The sequence below is a fragment of the Erpetoichthys calabaricus genome, chromosome 5 (assembly GCF_900747795.2).
Source record: "Erpetoichthys calabaricus chromosome 5, fErpCal1.3, whole genome shotgun sequence".
NCBI lineage: Eukaryota > Metazoa > Chordata > Cladistia > Polypteriformes > Polypteridae > Erpetoichthys > Erpetoichthys calabaricus.
This window is the reverse complement of record NC_041398.2, coordinates 172,341,756-172,357,419: the sequence shown is the minus strand read 5'-3', so window position 1 is coordinate 172,357,419 and position 15,664 is coordinate 172,341,756. Positions and strand designations below refer to the sequence as shown.

Here is a 15,664-nt window from a genome sequence, read left to right as displayed (position 1 = left end):
ATTTGACACAAAGTCAAACCAACGGTACCCAAGAATTCTCTGAAGAGACACAGTACCATAGGAGTCCAGTCTTCAACTCAGGTCACTGGATAGCGTCCATGTCTCGCAACCATATAGCAAGACAGGAAGCACCAGGACTCTAAAGACTTGGACCTTTTTCCTTTTACATACTGTAGATATTGTGAGCTCCACACACCCCTTTCCAGCGACCTCATAACACCCCATGCTCTCCCAATCTGTCTAGTGACTTCATAGGATGAGTCACTAGAGACATGAATGTCAGCCGAGGTAAGTAAACCTCTTGACAAGGTCAACACTCTTTTGGCGCAGACTGCTTATGCCTGTGTGATATTTTCAGTAGGTGTATCAAATTATTTGCCACATCCATAAAGACGTGTTAACTGGATACTTTAAATTATCATGGTGTGAATGCACTGTGGACATGATGTACCCTATGATGGACTGCTACATGGTTGTGGATTGGCTTCAGTCTTGTGTATGATGCTGACAGAGTATGCCCTAGCTCCCTGTAACCAGTCTATGAATGTATAGGTGTTATATTAAAAATAGCAAAATTATTTAAGTATTTGGCAGTAAAGTGGATAAATCATTTCTCTATAATATTATTTTCATTTCTGATTGGTTGATCACGTAAGTTTACTGATGTGTCAATTGAGTTCTAGGCAGAGGAGATTGAAAAGCAGTGAAGTCAAGCTTATCTTGGTCCAGCATAAGACATCACTTCCCTCATGACAGTTTGAAGGCTACTGTCATCCTGTTGTTGTTTTTGTATCCTCACATCCATTTAGAGATATTTCCTGTGCTTTGCTGAGCATTGTGTTACCCATCAGAATATTTTACAAACAAACTTTACAAACTGGAAGGTTAAAAGATAAATGCAGAAGGTTTTAGATCATAAAATAAATACATGAAGTTTCTTTTTTTCTTTGGCTTTAGCTTATTAATTACTTCATGTACTTTTCATAACATTTTTTATGTTGTGTAAAAGTTGTGTAGGCTTGTACAGTTTTGCTGCATTTAATAAAAATGTTTTTTAGTGTGCAGTAGATGCAGTATGCCCCCAATTTCATTCATTCATTCCTATTGGTTATAATTATTAGTTAATAATTTGCATATCAGTATGGACTTGAAACTGGATTTTAAAGACAAAATTACAGATAAGCCACAATACCACAATGCTAGAACCAAAAGCAATGTGTTGTTTTATTAATGTGGCATAACAAAAATACTGAAAGGTATCAATGACACACTTTATTTTAATTTTGAATTTACATTATTTTCAATATGTGCTGTTTCAGTGATATACTGTAAAAGTGAAGTTACTCCTAGTGTCCTTGCATATTTCAGAGACATATTGAAATTGGCAGTACAGTAGATAATAAGTTCATTGCCTTATGTGTGTGACTTTAGATTGCATAGTATTTCTTCATTGCTGTACTATTGTCATACCATATTAATTAGTATGAAATATTGAGAAGTATTTTCTTTTTTGCCTTTGATCATCAGCCAAGGGGTTGATCAATCACCAGAGTGCAACAACTGGAAAGATATTGCAAGAAACAGCACAAAAAATCCAATTGATGACATTGTGAACAGGATTGACATTATTGATGGAGTCACTAAGGTCGGCTATGCCCAGCTAATTAGATAACTATAAAAAAAAATTATACAGGAAGCTCATTAGAATATTTGTATATGGATCATTTGTGTAATATAATAATTAACTTTATATTATTACTTTATTAGTAGAGATTATATCAATTATGATTTTCTTTAACTAATGCTTGCAGTATGTTTATAAAGTTTCTTTTTTTTTTCACTGATGTGCAGACTGTGAGCATACTAAAGATTCGCACTGCAAATGCATCTGTTAAATACCGGTGTTTGGCAAAAAACAAAGTTGGACAAGATGAAAGAGAGATAATTTTTCATGTTACAAGTAAGACTTTACAAACTGTTATGTTTTAACTAATTTTCAGTCTATATATTTGTGAAACTAACCAGATTTGGTAAAATGTATGTCTTATTTATTGTCAAGTGTTATGCAGGTTATGTTTAAAGCTTAATAATGACAACTGGAATGGATTTAGACTTGGTTAAAAAAACAAAAGTTTCTCAAGATTTTATTTGATTCATTACACATCATATAATTTCTAGATTTAGGGTAAAAAAATTCAGTAAACTATTTAATTGCAAGAAAAAAAACATTTAGAAGCTATTAGTTAACAGTTGCCTTCCTAGTCTTTAATCCGTTGAAAATGTAAATTGTGATGCTTATATATATTTATTTTTTGAGTTTTTAACAGGAAACCTGAACATTAAAATTACTTGAGAAATAATATTTATATTATTATAGACTATTGCAGTCAATGCTAAGGACTAGTCTAATAAAGAAAATGTGAAAGGAAAAAAAATCAAAACTTTGCTACAAGACTAATATTACAAAATATCACTTATGATTTGAAGCAAGCTAAGCTAGTGTTGATATGGAAAAGGTCTAAATAGTGTGCTAAGGTTAAAATTACAGACAAAGGAAGCTTAAGGAAGCAAATGAAGCCTAAGGAAGTTCTTCATTTCCTGCTGAAAACGTTGCCTGATTAAATTGTTTTCTGGAGTCTCCAGTATTTAAATAGGGGAATCCAAATGCATACAAACATGAGAGAATATTGATGAGGCTTATTATAATGTTACAATCCAAAAAATAAATTGCTTTGTGATACAGCCCTTAATTATACTTTAAAAGAAATCAGCACTCCACAAGTCAGGCTCAGATAAAAAGCAGTTGAGACAGTTTTGACATTAACCAGATTGACATATACATACAAAGAGATCTAAAGAAACTGTAATCCACTTTGGAATCCAATGCAAGAAATGTTTAAGGCAGAAAGTGTGTCAAAAACCAAAAATGTAAACTAAAAGCACAAAGCTGCAACAGAGGTCTAATGACTCAAAAAACTGAAGAATTTAATGAACACAGGAAAATCTGATCACAAGTGTATAAGAAATACTGATGTATGATTTGTGGAGTATGTGGTAAATGTTTTTAAGCACTCCAAGTATGTAAATGAAAGGGGATAAATGGGTATAGTCATAGGGATAGTATGAAAACAGTCATATCCAGAATGGCTGCTCTAGTCTGTGTGCCATAATAATTTGGTGCAACAAGTTTTTGTCCTCCTGTCTTTTTAAAATTTTGAAGAAGTGATTAGAGTAACATGTAAAGCTACTGTAAGCAATGTTATTAAATAGCCTTAGGATTTTTTAGGTTAAGTAATGTTCTTTAAGTGATACCAGAAATGCTGAGACAGCTGAAAAATAAAGAGCATGTTCGTCTGAATAGAACATTGTGTGAAAGAACAGATTTCTTTTACATAGCAGGTTTCATCATGAATACCATCACAAAACTATTAACATTATCACTACAACAAGTTTTTCTGACATATACATTATTAAATTTAAACCACAGTTAGACACAAAGATTGGCTTAAACTTCTTTATGACCAACATTATAAACAATGTATGTAACTGTATTGCAGTTTTATGAGTAATAAGTTGCCTCATACTAACAACATATGCAATGTTAACATCCTAATTAATAATCATGATGTAATGGATGGTGCACATAGATGAGCATCCCTTCTAGGATGGGGCAAGGAACAATGCCTGGCTGTGAGGCCAGTGTGATGCAAGGACAGTGGGAGACATGTCAGAACAACATTCTCTCCCGATACACTAGATGGCAGGATTCCTGGGCTAGGATTCCCACATAGACACCTGCAGGGCATGCTGGTACCTTTAGTCCTATGGGGCAGCCCTGTTTGATTCCAAGGGGGTCACTAGGAGAATTGCCAGGATCAGTAATCCTTACTTTCTTGGGCTTCCGTTTGACCCAGACGTACTTCCAATAAGCAGTGTCCTAGCTCTGGAAGTACACCCAGATCCAACATAAAAGAAGCCACTCGACCTCATCCAGGCAATTTGGAATCAGGTGGAAGAGGATAACACTCCCCAGAAGCAGTGGAGAAAGAAAGAAAAGAGAGAAGTAGAGAATTGTGGTTCTGTTAACTTTTCATATGTGCCCAGTACTTAAAAATGCAAAGTAACAGAATGAAGACAGAAATATAAATAACCTATTGTTCTCTTTTTCTTTATTAGGAGGTCTGAAAATGAACTTACTACCCAGTGATGAGCCCATAGAGAAAGATAATGTAACTGTGCAATGTAAAGCTGACAGATTCACCTACAAGAATTTAAAGTGGTACCAAATGAAGAATAATCCCTTTTCCAACCGTCATAGGGAACTTCTTGTACTTCCATGCAAGCATCTCAACCTTCCTGAAGAGAACATTGAAGGAGTATCTAACTTTGAACAGGATGAAGAAAACATCATTCTTGAATTAAATTTTCAAATGATTTCCAGTAAAGCTGAGGGTGCCTATGTATGTCAGGCAGAGAATGTGAAGACAGGTGAAAAGCACTGTGTAGTCAAGCGCCTTTCTGTAAAAGGTACCTTTTATAATCAATTAAAAAGTAATTCCTTGCGATATATTTCTAAATGAAAGTTTCATGAATTTAACAATAATTTCCATATTGTTCCAGTTTTGATATACAGAAATAGCATACTGCACAAGAGATTTTAAGCCTATAGTATCTTAGTGAATGTTACTAGCATGTTTAGCTTCTAGGGATTTACCCTTGTTCTTTAAATTTTCCCTTTCACCTGGCTATGCTTAATTGTCACAACTTTTACTGCTGAATCATGCAGAATCTGTCAGGCCATGATTTAAGTATATGATTAAAGATGTTAAATATTCTTAAAGGATAAAACATATTTTCAGTGTTATACATATAAAGAAACAAATATTGTTTAACCATATACGGTATAATAGGAACATATTTGTATCAGATTTAATTTTTACAGAGTACTAGCTAAGATGTAAAAAATACATTGCAGTTGTCCATCCAAAAACACCTTTTCCAGACTTGTTAATTCAGTTCACTGTTACAAAGGCTATAACAGTGGTATTTAACTCCAGTCCTCAGGCACCCCTATGGCTGCAGGTATTTATTCCAACCAATTTTGCAATATGTGCATCATTCTTACTTTTAATTGATCTTACTATTTAGTTAACGGGCCTTCAGAGGTTTTTCATAAATTCATAAATATTTGTATCTTTGCCATAACTTTAAATGTGTACATTTCTTTTGCTGTTTTCTTTTTAATTTACCCTTTTCCATAGAGGTTGCTCCCTTAATTGTATCCAAATGCTGATAATTACCAAAGAGCAACGCAGGTATAGGTTCAAACAACTTTGAATGCTAAAGGGAAGCAATTATTTCACTGTCTTTTAACTTGCCTGGTCTTTACCTCTTATGCGCTTAAGGGGTTTTTTGGCATTATTGTGCCTAAATTACATACTCAAAAATAAACGGTTTTTATTCTGGTTTTGTCATAAAGGAGCTGCAAATGGTTGAAGAACAATGAGTAGAACACACAGTTTTTAAAAGAAAGTATTTATATAATTAAGAACTTCTGTTTATACCAATACAGTATATAAAACACAAAATAAAATACGCTTTAGGGATTTGTTTCCCAAAAAATTGAATTTTCAGATACATAACCAAGACAAATTATGATGCACAACCCTGGAATCAATTTTCTTTTGTGTCCCAGTCTGGCGGCTATCGTTGTACTAAGTTTAAATGTCATATATACTGGCATTGCAATATTATACTGCTTGGCACAAAGTGTACCTGTTTTTAGAAACATTGTGTCCCTTTTTGGAGACAGTCTGTTGCACCTAAACAATCTCAAAAAACATGTATTGCCGTTAGTTTTATATATATATATATATATATATATATATATATATATATATATATATATATTCATCCAAACCCTTACGTTCAAAATTATTTTTCATGGCTGTCCTTGAAACTAGACATAGTGAAACATTACATTTTGTAGAATAGATCGGGGTTTTTGTGCGATAATTCACAAAGGTGGCTGTCTCTGCATTGTGAGGATATACACTTGTTCACAGTATAATCCATCCACCAATTCCATTCTACTTCATCTATGCACTTGCTTCAGTCTCCTTCTCAAAATGAACATGATTAGGAGGTGGAGGATTATACCATGAACAAGGCTCTATTTGAAATTTCTTATTCCTCATATGCTTGTGACAAAGCAACACATGCGGCATAATACAGTGCCATTTGATCAAAGGAAGATGCAGGTGAGGTTCCCATTTGAAACTGCAAGCAGCAGGGTGACGTGGTGCAGAGTGATTCAGTGACATTAGATCAAAGAGCTCTTCATGTAAAACATCAAGTGGGTATGTAAGAAAGATGTACCTGAAAGAATAACATTACTCAGAAAACTAACAGGGAGAAGGTACAGCAGATAGCATCCAGATATTTCAACCAAATCCATGATGCTTACATTGTAAAACTGCACGCTGAAAAATTATACTAAGCAGTACTTACAAATCAAGCAGAACATCATTACAATAAAGTTCTATCTATCTATCTATCTATCTATCTATCTATCTATCTATCTATCTATCTATCTATCTATCTATCTATCTATCTATCTATCTATCTATCTATCTATCTATCTATCTATCTATCTATCAATCTATCTATCTAAATGAGTCAAAATTGTGACTTGGCCTTCATATTCAATATTACTAGCATTCTGTAACTTTTCTAGTACTTTCTCAAATGTATGTTCTCATTTTTTTGAACAAGACATTACATAGTACACAGTTTAACACTTACTTCACATCAGCCAAACAATCCACATGCACTCCTTAGAAGCGTTTACACAAAGAAGCACAATGATGAGCTGTCACATATGCAATATATTTTCTGTTTTATATGCACAGCTGTAGCATATAGCACAAATGACCAATCATAGATACCTATACATCATTGAAAAGGTCTGAAACTCAGCTTTCCAATGGTAAGGAGTCTTTCACTGTTTGTGGTGTGACACAGGGGGGCTCTTTGACGAAGGAAGATTCACTCAGCTGTGACATGCTGCTCCCCTCAGCATATAGATGTGCAAATCACATATTGTACTAATGAAAGTGAGTAGACAACATGGAACCTTATGACTTACTTGAAAGAAGACACCACTGGGTATGTAAAATGACATTACCACTTTTGATTGAGTTGTGGGTTTATTGCAACAAAAACTTTGAAATATGATAGCATCCTGCTAAAAAGGACACATGGTGCATAAGTGGTTACCAAAATATTTTCAGTGTTATCAGCATTTGGATAGAATAAAGAAAGGAAAGCCTAAAGGAAACAACTAGTTGTAAAGTTATAAAATGGCCAAAGTTTCAAGTTTTTGCAAAAATGTAAATAATTCATAATTTCTTAAAATAAGAGGATAAAAAAGGACAGCTCACTGGTTGGAATAAAAACGCACAGGCAAAAAAAGGCAAAAAAAAAAAACATTGGGCTAGAGTCTATCCTAGTAGTATCAGTCACAAAACAGGAATTTAACCTAGGCACGGAGGGTGTGTGACAATTTAGTTAAAGTTATTTCGGTTTGAAAGATATTTTCTAAAGTTTTTGCTTGTAATTCCTAATAGTTCTTGACCTAGAAGTTATTTGAATTGAATTGTTCAGATCTTCAACATAAATAATATGTCTAATTTGTTTCTGCAGCTTTACAGGCTCCTCATGTTACAATAAATCCAACCAGTCAGCATGTAAATATTAGTGAAACTATTGAACTTACCTGCACTGTTAGTGGAACTCCTACTCCTGTTGTGACATGGATAAAAGACAATGCCACTTTAATGGAGGATTCTGGTAAAACTTAGACTCTGTTTCTGCTATTTTCACTTTTATGTACTGTTTTTTTTTTAATATATGACAAGTTCTTTTGTGCTGTCTGTCCTACTAGGAATTGTTTTTACACAGAAAAGCAGAGCTTTGACTATCCAGCGAGTTAAAAAAGAAGATATGGGTGTGTATCACTGCATGGCCTGCAATGATTTGGGATGTCAAATGGCACGTGCTGTTGTCTCTATTGAAGGTGAGACTGTTTGTTGTATGTTAAATATTTTGGTATTACATATTAATTTCCCTAATTCATTGTGCAAATGTATTGTGGTTGGAACAGGTGCAGAAGAGAAGAAAAATGTAGAGCTTATTATCCTGATAGGCACAGGGGTGATTGCCCTCTTCTTCTGGCTTCTTCTAATAATCATCATGAGAACCATTAAAAGGGTAAAGTATGCATGTTTCTAAGAGATAAATTGAAACTAACTGAGCTTTCTCTGTATTGTTTTTGCTATGGTGTCTGAAACAGTAGCAGCATTTTCCTTTTCATGGTGTAGACCTTTTTGTGAGGCCTGGTAAAGCTCCCACAATTCAGTATTAATTGGATTGCATCTAAAAAAACTAAACTTCTGCTTCTTCTTCTATTGAGTATGTTTCTGAATGATTGGCTGAAAATTTGCTTTTGCTCAGTACAAGTGGATTAGGCAGGAGAAACCTCCTCTGCAGTTTTTAATAACTAGACTCTGATTCTCAATCAGTCCCATAGAGAAGAATTCAAGACAGGCTACCTATCAATCATTGTTGATCCTGATGAAGTTCCAATGGAAGAATTTCTGACTTATGATCCTACCAAGTGGGAGTTTCCCCGAGATAGACTAAAGCTAGGTGAGTTGATTTGTATGGGTATTTGCTTATTAACATAAAAAATACTGTGTTCGTCTACTAAATTAAAATAATAAAGTTAATATGTCCTATTATTCCAGATCCTGTCAATAATATTTTATAATACCTGCATTATTTTGTACTTCTAAAATCATGAACATGTTTCAAAGTTAGTTTAGATTTTATCAAAGTAAATTCTTGTATTCTTCATTGTGGTCCTTTTTATAAATTGGGAGCTAACCATTACTTTCTAACCCTAAACATTTAACTTTTATAACTCAGTTATACTATCATCAATGTCTATAGTAATGAATGACAAATTAACCCATATCGTGAATTAGTCATGTTTTTTTCACAACAGATATCATCTTGTCATAATACAATAAAACTTTAATGATTATGGCACCAGACAGTGAAGACATGTTGTATGTTGATTTGCACATGCAAGTAAGAAATTTGCTGTGACAATAGTAGCCCTATAAACATAGATGGATTGCTGAGTTAAGTGATCCTGTATGTGTATTCTAATTCGAAGATATTATTAAAGATTGTTAATTTGAGAATAGCCACAATATTCTAACATTAGGAAAATCTACAGATTAGTCTAATTCAAACAATTTCAGTCACTGTGTAGTTCTGTTTAGAACCTATTTTATGTTTTTAGTTATGCTGCTACATATGGAAAATTAGCATGTTCTCTCAGAAATAAAATGTGACAGCCTACTTATCACATAATCCATGGGTTTTCTTAATATTTAATAAAAGGCTGTGTTAGGAACAAATTAAAAAATGTAATGAACATTTGAACAAAATGAAACAAATTTGTCAGTCCAATTTAGTCAAACAATTTTTAATGTTTGCTCAAATTTATAATCTTTCTGCAAACACTTGTTACTATGCTAACATGCTAATATAGATAAATAACACCAAAAAAAAGGAATGTTCAGAATCAGTACTTTCACCATTTAATGACTAGACATTCAATTAGAAACTAAATCTGTTATCTAAGGAAGCTGAACAATTAGCATAAATATCTTCTATTGCAATTTCACACAGAAAAATGGAATGTAAATAAAATATTATAAAAGTGAGTCATTTTTTTAACTCCAGATAACAGTTTGAACTTTGGGGTCAGGAAATCTGCCAAACTGTTAGGGGATGGCTGACGCAATGTAAAATATCAACAAGATTATTATTTGTTATTTCAGGATTTCCTATTATAATAGTATTTGATTGAGTAGAATGTATTATTTATAGAAATGGTGCAACAAGAAATAAAAAATGTACAGTTTGCCAAAAAGAACTTTTATCTTTAAACTCTCCACCTAATAATTGTTACAACAAAGAAAATATTGACATTCCTAAAAGCAGTTGAAACAATAGAAAAGCTGTTACATAATCATACAACACTTATCCAGTTATTGTGACCGCAGGGTTTGTGAAAAATTAGAATAAATTTAGCCATTTTTAGATTTACATTTTCTTTCAATTTGTAATCAAAACTTGACTGAAGCCATCAGATTACAGCTAGTTGTTATTACTTATGATCTTTACAGGGAAACCACTTGGCCGTGGTGCATTTGGTCAGGTGGTAGAAGCAGCAGCCTTTGGAATCCAAAAAGCCTCCACATGTACAACAGTTGCAGTAAAAATGCTGAAAGGTACCATCACTTTACGTTTAGTCAATAACCTCTAATGTATTCTACAGTATAGTATATCATTTTAAATCCTTAACTGTATGTGTGTGTGAGTATCTCCAAAACATTTTTCTAAAAGAAATTCTTTTAATGGTAGAGTGGATAATTTTACAGACTCGAAAATGATTTTGACTTGGGTTAAGGAAGTGAGAAAACAGATTGATCTTTCAAAAAAAGAATTGAAAGTAGCATAGACTAACACAGGGACTGTTCTTATTGATGTGTGAAAACATTTTATAATGTGTAACCTTCTTTTTTACCTATTCTTCAATTTCAAAGAAAAAAAATACAATAAATAAATAATCTAGACAAAGGAAAGGTTAAAGTATATTTTTTGGTCAGTTGCAAAAAGAGATGGTTTTTTGCTAGTTAAAATGTGATTTAAATACTAATGTGCTAAAAAGCATTCTTGAAAACTTTAATTTTTTTTTAATTAGAGGGTGCAACCTCCAGCGAGTACAGAGCATTAATGTCTGAGCTGAAGATATTGATCCACATTGGCCATCACCTTAATATTGTGAATCTGCTTGGAGCATGCACTAAACCTGGAAGTGAGTGGGACAGGAGTTTTTTTCTCAATAATATTAAAACACTTGTCAAAAATTTTCTTAGTAAGAAGAACAAGGGTGTTTTTAAAGCATTTTATATGCATTACTTAAATAAAAAAAAAATAAAGGATCGAATTTAATTGCAGGTCCTTTGATGGTAATTGTGGAATATTGCAGGCATGGAAACCTGTCAAATTACCTAAAAAGCAAGAGAGGAGATTACACACCTTATAAGGTAAGTTATTTAAAGGAAAAGGTGCAATCTTATTTTAATAAATTGGGAAAATAAGCTCTTTCTCCACACTATCACAGTGTTACAGTGTTACAAAGGCTCTTCAATTCTGAAATTGGCTAGCAAGCCTTGACACTAGTAAACAGTAGCTGTCTTGTGAAGTACAAGATGAACAATGGATAAAAATAAGCAGTGGTTAAATAAAAACAACAACAGGAACAACTAAACTCAAACATCCGGTTGTTTGAGATTCATCACAGATGTTGATGTGCAGTTTCTTCCATACTTTTACATGCGCCATGTAAATTATTTACCTTGGGAACAAAATTAGTCAAAACAATTGTAGTTTGTAATATAGATGCACCCATAACAGCTGAAAAGGAAGCCAGTGAGTAATGTGTGCACATAATTGTTTGTTTTGTATCAGTAAATACTGTAGTTGTACATACTATTATAGGCGTGAAGCAGGTTCCCATTATTTTAATAGATTCTGGTACTTGGCTATAGAAATAGTGTATAAGTTCAGGAATTATCACACTCTAAATGTTTACATGTCTGACACACATGTACGCATTGAATGTCCAGAGCAAAGACTGTTTGAACATTAGCAATTATTGCATGATCCCAAAACAGTAGTCCCTTAGGACTTTGTTAAAGTCATATCCTGACATGTTAAAAATCTAAGATGCTGAAATATGAACTGAAAAAGCTAAAAAAAATGATGTGTTACAGTATTTTTCCATGACAATACAAAAACATAGAATAATGAATATGTGTTTGTGACTGAGTTATTTTCCAACGTATTGCGGAAGTTGTTTGACTTCCTGTGTAACCTTCCTGTGTGTCCATTCGTAGTTTATGTGGGTTTTTCCTCTGTAAATTCCTTTGGAAACGCTGAGTACGTGATTGTATGTTTGTGTGTGTGTCTTTGAAGTGATGATGTTCCAATCAAAAATTTTTTTACCCTTCTCACTCAGCTAGCTGATGCCTCTCATGCTCAAAGATAGAGATTAAGCATAGACGGATAAGTGATTGATTGTGATTAGAGTTTACCATGAGTATCCTCAAGGGGAAATGAAAAATAATTAAACATTTTTCTTAAACAGAAATATAAAAAGGAAATGGACTAATAAGTAGATAACACTGTTTTATTTATCTTTTCTTTCTTCTTTAGAACAAAAGATCCAGTGTAAGAAATATAGAAGAATGTGACAGGGACCTCGACACAACAAGAAACCTAGAAAATATCACTAGCAGTCAGAGTTCTGGTAGCTCTGGTTTTGATGAAAACAGATTGTCTTGTAATATGGAGGATGAAGAAGGTGTGTACAGATTTATGTAACTGAGAATGAGTTTTCTATTAAACTGATACCATCTTAATAATGCTAATGCTAATATTCTGCAATATGAAGCTTAATAGGAAAGAATGCATCCAAGCAAATAATATTATAGCAAAGTTTAACATATGAGCTTGTTATGGTTCAACAATGGTACTCCACCAGTGTTGATAACAACAACACTAGCTGCCAAGGCTACAGAATACCTGTTTTATTTCAGCTCTTTAAGTTGTTAGTGTGTCATTCCTGTGATAGGTCTGCAAGTGAAAGGCTCAGTGTTTGAAATTACTTGGTGAAAGAGGTGTACAAAATAAATCTGATTATTTATTATAATACATAGTGCATTTTGGATCTAAAACATATTTGTGTATAAATAAAGGATAGGTGAGGGCTTCAGGAGCTGAAATTAAGTCAGTTTATTTTTTTATTGCAGTATTTTACTTTCTCGCATACAGTAAGAAGCATAGGGAAAGTATTGTAACTGTTCAAAGATTTGATGTCGAGATTTTGATTAATCTCGACCTTTTAGACCTCCCTAGGTAAAGTGATACTTTACCTTTTACTCATGCAGCTGCAGAGTCTGATTTATTCAACTTTGCTTTTATAAAAATTGTTCAATATATTATTAATTTAATTTGATTTGTTGTTGATGGTTCTTTAATGTACATAATAAAAAAATATAATCATTGTCTTGTGGTTTACTCCTCAAATATCCATCCCCATATCTGAGTATACAAGAAAGTCTAGGGGAGACCACTCCCGATTTTCTCAAAACGTGTTTTTTCAGGGCTTTTCATTAATTTTTAAAATGCTTTCTTGAGACTATTGTCCATCTCAGATGCTCCTTTAAAAGAATATATTTGTTTAATAAATATAATTTATTTAAAATGTGTTATTATATGTTTTCCACAAGCATCTAGGTGAATGCACCTTTCTTCTGTGGAGATGCTGACACCAGAGGACTGTAATGTGCATATGCCCCAGCTCCTGTGAGCATGGCAGGGTGGTGTGAAACTGACAGACCACTTGTCAAACTTGCTACATAGTTTTTGGATACTTCTTTGTATTTCCATATACCACACATTTTAAATAATATTGACTATAACAAACATTTTACGTAGATAATTATATTAAAAGTACTGGAGACCTTTTATAAACTTGGTGCCTAAGTACTACAGGTACAAGTTATCAAGTTCAGTTCAGCATTATTTTCACACAATTTCTCACTTAGCATCTAAACATACTCAGAGATAATACACGGATATATGTATTGAAACTTTTTGATATTTCACTCATCTGGGTGGTACACCAACTGTGCATGCTTGTAAAAATTAGCTAATTTGAAATTTGTTTGAGAAATCAAGACTATAAAGACATTTATTGTAAGCTATAAAGAATTTCAATAAATCAACAAAAATGTATTAATTAATTAATTGATTTAGACAATTGTTAATTTCATGTTTTGCTTGCTCTCAGATCTTTAATGTTTATGTTTTAAAGGAGCTTTTCCTCATGCCAGACTCTTGACTATGAGATTGTCTTGTACTAACTTCTCCACTAATTAAATATACTTGTTGCCTTCATTCAACACAGTGAAATCCAAGGAAATGTCTGTTGTAACATAAAAGAAATGTACTCCTTTTAGGTACCAAGTTATCTGTGTCTTTGTGACATCTAAACATACACAATCACATTGTACATTCTCTCTCCGTTTTTTTCTAGAACTGGAAAATCATCAGAAGACTGTCTTGACAATGGAAGACCTGATCTCTTACAGTTTTCAGGTTGCCAAGGGAATGGAATTTCTTGCTTCACGCAAGGTAATGTGAAAAGTGAATGAACAGTTATCAAGGTGTTTACAGTATATTAATATGTAATCTTGATAACGAATTGCATGTTAAAATGTGTGTTGACAACAGAAGCTTAAATATACAGGTAAAATTCCGTTACAATGAACTCCCAGGGACCTAAAAAATATTTTATTGTAACGAACATTTTGTTGTAATGAGATTCTGTATTTGTTACTATAGTGCTTTCTTTAACTTGTATCCAGGCGTTTACAATCATTTCAATAGCTTCTTTCACGTTAATTTTAATCCCCTCCTGCCTACAAGTTATGCTGACGAGAATTTTTCTCAGCATTTCCTTGCGATGATACACTTTCAGGGTGCAAATGATGCCTAAATCCAATGGCTGAAGTGCTGCTGTGCAATTGGGTGGGAGGAATTCAACGTAAACATTATCTAAATGTGGAAGCATGTTGTGGGCAGCACAGTTATCAATCAGGAGCCGAATCATTATTTCTTCTTCATATTGTGAGGTTTCTGAACTCTTTTGAGACCCCACCCAACGGGAGCGACACGCTGAAGTGCGTCCTGAAGCACGATTGCAGCATCTGTGGAAGATTGTTTGTCCGTTGCTGGGGCAGGACAATAGGAGGCTCGCAGCACTGCAGTGAAGCACCACAGAAGCAAATCATAAAAGATCAGGGTCGCGCTAAAAGTCCCTGTCTTGCACCCCAAAACACAAGGCTTAGTCTCAGTACTTTAGCAAAACCAGCTTTGTTTAGCTTGAAACAGGAACGGCACAGTTATTTATTGTAGCGGGATCTGCCAATCTCCTATACACAGACACAGCAGTCAGGCAGAGTCATGGCCAGGTGAGTGATCAAGTAATCCTGTTATCTGCATTTACAATTTACGTGGTCCTAAACTTGCATCGAGATCGTTTCTGTTTACTTTGGCAGAGAGACACAGCATATCTGTGAGCCTGCTATTGCCCCATACAGACGCGGAGATCGCACTACGGGACGCTCTTCGGCTTGCTGTCTAATTGGGGGAGGTCCCAAGAGTTAACAAACCTCACATTTTCTTGAATGAGTGCCGCATTAATAGGAATGTTTCTTGAACGAGCATCACTGAACCACATAAAAACAGCTTTTTCTGTGTCTTCAAATCCAGCAGTTCACATATGTTGGCAACCCGAGATTTTTCTACTTTTTTTGCTCTGTCTTTCAAGAAAGTTGACAGTGTCAATGGCGAAATTCCAAATTCACTGGCAATGTCTTTTTTTTTTTTGCTGCAATCGAGAACTGCAAAAAAGCTAGTTTGTTTTTTCTAGTATGAACTGTTATTGTTTTTTCGT

General features: G+C 33.8%; 1 protein-coding gene across 1 annotated transcript in view; it reads left to right on the top strand.

Annotated features, from left to right (window-relative positions):
• The window catches only part of kdr (kinase insert domain receptor (a type III receptor tyrosine kinase)), a 70,316-nt gene that overhangs the window by 41,266 nt on the left and 13,386 nt on the right, over positions 1-15,664 (top strand). Inside the window, exons 11-22 of the mRNA XM_028802232.2 lie at positions 1,528-1,645; positions 1,852-1,960; positions 4,177-4,527; positions 7,705-7,851; positions 7,946-8,077; positions 8,165-8,271; positions 8,583-8,709; positions 10,263-10,367; positions 10,841-10,954; positions 11,098-11,186; positions 12,358-12,505; positions 14,243-14,340. Coding sequence (XP_028658065.2) covers positions 1,528-1,645; positions 1,852-1,960; positions 4,177-4,527; positions 7,705-7,851; positions 7,946-8,077; positions 8,165-8,271; positions 8,583-8,709; positions 10,263-10,367; positions 10,841-10,954; positions 11,098-11,186; positions 12,358-12,505; positions 14,243-14,340 — 1,645 coding nt within the window. The remainder of the gene's footprint in view (positions 1-1,527; positions 1,646-1,851; positions 1,961-4,176; positions 4,528-7,704; positions 7,852-7,945; positions 8,078-8,164; positions 8,272-8,582; positions 8,710-10,262; positions 10,368-10,840; positions 10,955-11,097; positions 11,187-12,357; positions 12,506-14,242; positions 14,341-15,664) is intronic.